Source organism: Narcine bancroftii, chromosome 11 (assembly GCF_036971445.1).
Source record: "Narcine bancroftii isolate sNarBan1 chromosome 11, sNarBan1.hap1, whole genome shotgun sequence".
NCBI classification, from domain to species: Eukaryota; Metazoa; Chordata; class Chondrichthyes; order Torpediniformes; family Narcinidae; genus Narcine; species Narcine bancroftii.
The window spans coordinates 11,491,023-11,497,022 of record NC_091479.1 but is presented as its reverse complement, the minus strand read 5'-3'; the positions used below and the strand labels follow the sequence as shown (position 1 = coordinate 11,497,022).

The 6,000-nt window shown below is 43.9% G+C and overlaps 1 protein-coding gene across 2 annotated transcripts in view; it reads right to left on the bottom strand.

The window, feature by feature from the left end:
- Positions 1-4,212: 4,212 nt before the first annotated feature.
- Positions 4,213-6,000, bottom strand: part of LOC138745519 (collagen and calcium-binding EGF domain-containing protein 1-like) — a 113,019-nt gene continuing 111,231 nt past the window's right edge. For both annotated transcript variants that reach the window (XM_069902614.1, XM_069902615.1), the window contains one exon: positions 4,213-5,090. In XM_069902614.1, the coding sequence (XP_069758715.1) occupies positions 4,899-5,090 (192 nt within the window). In that variant the 3' untranslated portion in view covers positions 4,213-4,898. The remainder of the gene's footprint in view (positions 5,091-6,000) is intronic.

The following is a 6,000-nucleotide window of genomic DNA, read 5'->3' as shown; positions in this document are numbered from 1 at the left end:
ATAAACGATATTTTCAGAGAACCGGTCATTTTTTTAAAACAGCCCAGTAGCAACAGCAAATCACTTGTAAAAGTGTTTAAACAACACCAAACAACAAGGGAAGGCTTTTAAAGCATGAAATAATATTTAATTCTCACTAAAATAAGATCAATCCAACACCAAAAAACTCAAAATTCTACTCAGACGTTTTTCCAAATTTTTTCAACCAGAACCATTTGGCTCTGAAAAAGTTTTGGATAACTGAGGACTAATGATTGTTTCCGACATCTTCATTTATCCGAAAATTTTCTAGAGGCGAAATGACATAATTTCGGCTTCGAAAATTTTTGGATAATGAGGATTTCTGATTTTAATGAAATTCTCACTTATCTAAAAATATTTTTGGAGCTAGACAGACGGGTCACTTCCGGCTCCAAAAAATTTCGGATAACCGAGGAATTTGGGTAATCCGATTTCGGATAATCGGAGTTGCACTGTATTTAAATATATAAAATTGCTGGAGAAACTCAGGAGGTCCCACAGATTCCATAGGAATCAAAGATGCATAACCAACGTTTCGGGGCTGAGCCCTTCATCAAGGTTTGAGCAAAAAGCAGGCCGGAGTCTGAATAAAAAGGTAGAGGGAGAAGCACAGGCCAATAGCCAAGGGCCATGAGTGGACATGGATGGGGGGGGGGGGGGGGCACAGGAGAGAAAAGCTGAGAACTTCTCAGGGGAAGGGGGTGGTTCTGTTAATGCAGAGCTGGAAGGAAGTGAGAGAGACAGGGGAAATTGGGATTTCCTTTATCCTTCTGTCTCCTTTCTCCGAGCTCTGCATTCACCCTCCTCTCCCAATCAATTCTGAGTTCTTCTCTCTTGCCCCCACCTATCATAGGCTGTCAGCCTATGTCCCTCCTCTGTCCTTTCTTCCTTGCTCCCCCTACTTTTTTGTTCAGATGCCTGACTACTTTTTGCTCATACATTGACAAAGGGCTCAGGCCCAAACATTCGTCATAGACCTCTATGGACACTGAGTTTCTCCAGCATGTTTATGTATTTACTACAATCACTCTGGAAGCAGACTTCCTTGTTTCACATTAAGGTACTTAAAGATACATTCAACAAAAACCTTGGTCAAAGGCATAGGTCAGTGGTTCTCAACCTTTTTATTTCCTGCTCACGCACTACGGTTAGCGTAGTAATTAGTGAAGCACAGTTTCAGCGCCACTGATCCCAGATGGAATCTGGCGCTGTCTGTATGTTCTCCCCGTGTCTGCACGGGATTTCCCCCGGAGGCTCCAATTTCCTCCCACTGTTCAAAACGTACCAGGGATATCAGTCAATTGGACAGCATGGGCCAAAAGAGCCTGTTCGTGCTGTGTCAAAATTTAAAAAAATAATTAAGTGATCCCTTACTTACCACAAAGCACCTATGGCTCAGGTCCAAAACATTGGTTATTTACAGTGCTGTCCATAATGTTTGGGACAAAGACACTTTTTTCCTTTATTTGCTCCACTTTTAAATTTGTAATCAAACAATTCACATGTAATTAAAGTGCACATCCCAGATTTTATTCAAGGTTATTTGTATACGTTTAGAAAGTACAGCACTTTTTATTTATAGTCCCCTCATTTCAGGGTGCCATGGGACATTTGGCTTCACAGGATGCTATAAGTGCTCTGTGGTTAGTAAGGGATTACTTAAGGTGGTGTACAAGGGAGAAAGAAAGGTTGAGAACCACTGTTTTAAGTAAAAAAGATGGGAGGAGATTCAGGGAAAGAACGTCAAAGCTCAGAACCTTGGAAGCTGGAAATGGCAGAGGTCTATGTTTAGAACTAAGTGAGAGGCAGAAACATCTTCGTGGGTACAGGTCAGGGGAAAATATTGTTGAGCAGGAGGAACAACAGCAGGGAAGGATTTGAAAAGGTGGCCAAGAGTTTTGACCACTGAGCCAACGGAACTGAGAGCAGAATGAGGAATAATGACCAGTTGGGAATAAAAGCAGGAATACTCAGCAGATCAAGTAGCATCTGTGGAAAGAGACACAAGAGAAAATGCCTCAGGCCGTGAAATATGAAGGTCTGCAGATGCTGTGTTTGTAGTAAAAAATGCAGAAATGCTGGAGAAACTCAGCCGGCCTCACACAACGCAAAGATAGCCAATTACATCCATTTGACCTAAGACCCCCGGTATGTTTTGAAGGGTAGCTCCCAGAGGAAACTCACACTGACTCAAGGAGAACGTACAAACTCCTTACAGACAGCGTGGGATTCGAATCCCAGTCTCGGTCACTGGCGCAGTTACAGCGTGGCGCTAACCGCTACGCCAGCCATGCTCCCCTTATACCTTCTTCAAGGAATAAGCAAAGAATGGGAAGGTGTCAGAAAAAAGACTGAAGATGGCAGAGGGAGGTGTTCAGACCAACAAAAGGATGTGATGAGAGGTGAGAAATTGATTTTGGCTCTGTGAAAGGAGATAGAGGGAAAAGGGAAGAGAGAGAGTAAGGGGAAAGGCAACAGGGGAAGATCGAAGAGCCTTCATCCTAATGAATAGGGCCTGTAGAAGTGTAGTTAGCAGTATGGATAAAGCCTTCATCAGGAGATGAGCTGATCAGTGAATATGTGATTGGCAGTGGTTACTGATGTTTGGGCAGAGTTACGAGGGAGCTATAGCCTGTGTTAGTGATGTAATGATCTCTGGGCACTCTTGGCCAGCAGGTTTATACAGTGAATGTCTTAGAGTAATTAATTGAACAGCTTTTGCTTTTTTTGTGGGAGAAATCTCCCATACTCACCTCTCACCTGAACAGCAGCTCTGTTTCTCACGTTTAGTGGGTGCTGAAATTTGATAGCAACCTTGGAAGCTGGAATGGTATATTCCATTATATAACAAGGTTACCACTTAACCATTCGGAGATCAGACAGTCTGGCTCTTTTCTTTGCCCAGATTGTAAACCAGACACTTAACGTCTTTGTTCATGTTATCATCTGCTTCTGCCAAATTGAGTTGAATGTGGTCTCTAACCACTATTTACTGCATTTTCTCACTCTTTATTGGCTCAGTAACATGTCCTTTATGGCCAACCCTTTCATGCAAATTGGCACTATATTAGAGATTGAAACACGCCGCTTAACATCCACGATGCGTTCTGTGAAATTGGGCATTATGCAATGTGGATGTTGTGCGAACACCATGTTATATATTTAGCAAAGCTATATGGGATACTGTAGAGTACCTGTAAACTTTTTAATTTGTAAGTGGAGATCAGTGTGGCGACCGACTCAGGGCTGTGGAGAGAGACGGGGTAGTGGGATCATTGTGGGGACCGACACAGAGATGTGGGGAGAGCACGGGGCAGTGGAATTAGTTGGAACTGATAAGGTCTGTGGAGAAAGAGTGGGTCAGTCGGATCAGTTTCAGACCGCTGGTAACTGAAACTGTCGAATGCGAAATTGAGGATGGGGTCTCCACTTTACGTCCCTATGGATGCTATGAAACAAACTGAGTGCCTCCAGCATTTCTCTTTGTTTTTACTAATTAGAGTTTCTGGCTAGTCAATGGGTAAAGGTAAAGGTTCCATTATTGTCAACCTCCGTGAAATTCTTTAACTTTTGTCTACCATAAGGCAGACAGAGAGTCGCCACTTTGTCCAGCTCCCCTCACAGAAACCCATAGCGCCTGGTGTTCCCGGGCGGTCTCCCCTCCAAATACTGACCAAGCCAGAGCCTGCTTAGCTTCTGAGGTCAGACCACCTAGGCGCTATGAGTTTCTGTGAGGGGCGCTGGACAAAGTGGCGACTCTCTGTCTGCCTTACGGTAGACAAAAGTTAAAGAATTTCACGGATGTTGACAATAATGGAACCTTTACCTTTACCCATTGAGCTTAGACATATTAACCAACAATCAGCAAAAATCAGCCAGGAGCTATTTATAACAAGCTTTTTAATAAAATAAAACATACCAAGTGCTTCATCTGTACGGTAGAAGTGACCAAAGATGTGGTCAAGGAGTAAGGACATCGAGAAGGGTTTGGGTCAGAATCAGATCCAGGTAATTAGCCAAAGATGTAAAGGGTAAGTGACGCTGTGTGGGACTTTGTAAACAAACATAAGGACCTACAATGGACAACAATTTTTTTTTCAAAAGGTTTGGTTCCTGAAAGAAATTGGGGATTATGCTAGACAACTTCAAGCTGAACACAAAAATAATTTCAGATTTATGTCATGTAGGAAGTTGGAGAAACATAAAATTAACTTTTATTGAATTTAGCGTGTTTAATCCCATCGTGACGCTGACACATTGCGTTAGTTCAACCAACCTAAAAATGCTTTGCTGCTGGTTTTCGTTTGTACTCAGCATCTGATGCCTCTTGTGTCAGTGTCCAAGAATAGTCGCCCAGTGTCGATGGATTCCAATTGCCTGCTTTTCTTTGGTCGCAATGTCCTGGTGAAACCTTTCACCGTGTTCGCCACTGACCGCACCAGGATCAGCCGGGAAGGAGTCCAAGTGTGAATGCAGGCAATAGATTTTCAAATGACACTTGAAGTAGACTTAACATATAACAGGAAATCATAAAAAATAGATTATACACTGTATCTAAAAAATGCTACCTGACCGTGATCAGCGGCTCAAAATCCATAAAATACACCCAAAAGTGTTCAGGAAGCAAAATCTTCGTTGTCCAGAGTTATTGAAGTAAGCATTGGAGTACAGAGTGATAAACGACTGGCTTCTAAGTGGGAATGCATGACAGTAGAAAAGTTTAATGTTCCCTCCTTCAAACAAACAAATATAAGCTAAGCATAGCACGTTCACTTCATTTATATAAATAGTTTGTGGAGCAATCCGTGGATTGAGCTGACGACTTCTCACAAGAATGCAACGAGAGCAAGGCGTGCACTGTCAGGCCGAAGGGCTGGTCACCTATCGCGACTGGCTGATTCCACGGGAAACACCTCTTCGTGCCCGGATCCCGTGTCTTGTGCATCCAGGGGCAAAGTGTCGATAGTGATACCCCGTCGTTCACCAAATATTCGCTCCTGCAGTTCGATTATGTCGTGTCTGATGTCAGCCATCAACAGCAGGAGAAAATCAAATGACCCTGGGGGACCCTGCCAAATGAAAGGAACTCCAATGCAGTAACCAATAATATTCTATTAGCCATTTTTACAGCATTATTCTCCATATTGGCCATCGATTTAATGCCAATGAGTAGGAAGCGTGCCAGCATTTGTGGCAAACCCAGTAGGTTGATCAGGATGGACAAGATTAAAATACCTCTCGCAGAACCTTTTAAAAAAATCTTAAGATGCAGGCCCTTCCAGCCTACAAGACCATGTTGCCAAATTACACCCATGTGACAAATTACCCAACTAACCCCTAATATTCCGGCTGGGCACACTCCAACCAGATAGCATTAACTGACCTCCAGTTTCCATTAGGCCTCTTCCCTGTCTCTCTTTCCCAATCCCTCTCTTTCCTTTCCTCCAGCTTCCTGCCCCTTCCCTCTCCACACAGAGGCTACCCCCCTCCACTATAACTTCTCAGTTTTTTTCCTCTTCTACCCTTCCACTCATGACCTCTTGCCTGTTCACCTTCCCTGCCGCTTCTTCCCTCCTCTCCTACCTTTTCATTCAGGCATCTGCCTGCTTTATTACTCGAATCTTGAGGACTCAGGCCCGAAACGTTGGTTTTAACCCTTTGTCTCCTATCTGCCGTGCGACCTGCTGAGTTTCTCCACCACATTGGAGCATTGTCAGTAGTTATCTTGTGCTGTAGGCGGCACGGTCGGCATAGCAATGCCTTTAAAAAGCCAGAGGTCGGGACCGGGGTCCAAATCCCGCACTGTCTGTAAGGAGTTTGTATGTTCTCCCCCGTGTCTGTGTGGGTTTTCCTCGGGTGCTCCAGTTTCCTCCCACCATTCGAAACGTACTGGGGTTGTAGGTCAATTGGGTGGCACAGACTCATGGGCCGAAATGGCCTGTTACCGTGCTGCGTGTCTAAATTTTATTTATTCTTAAA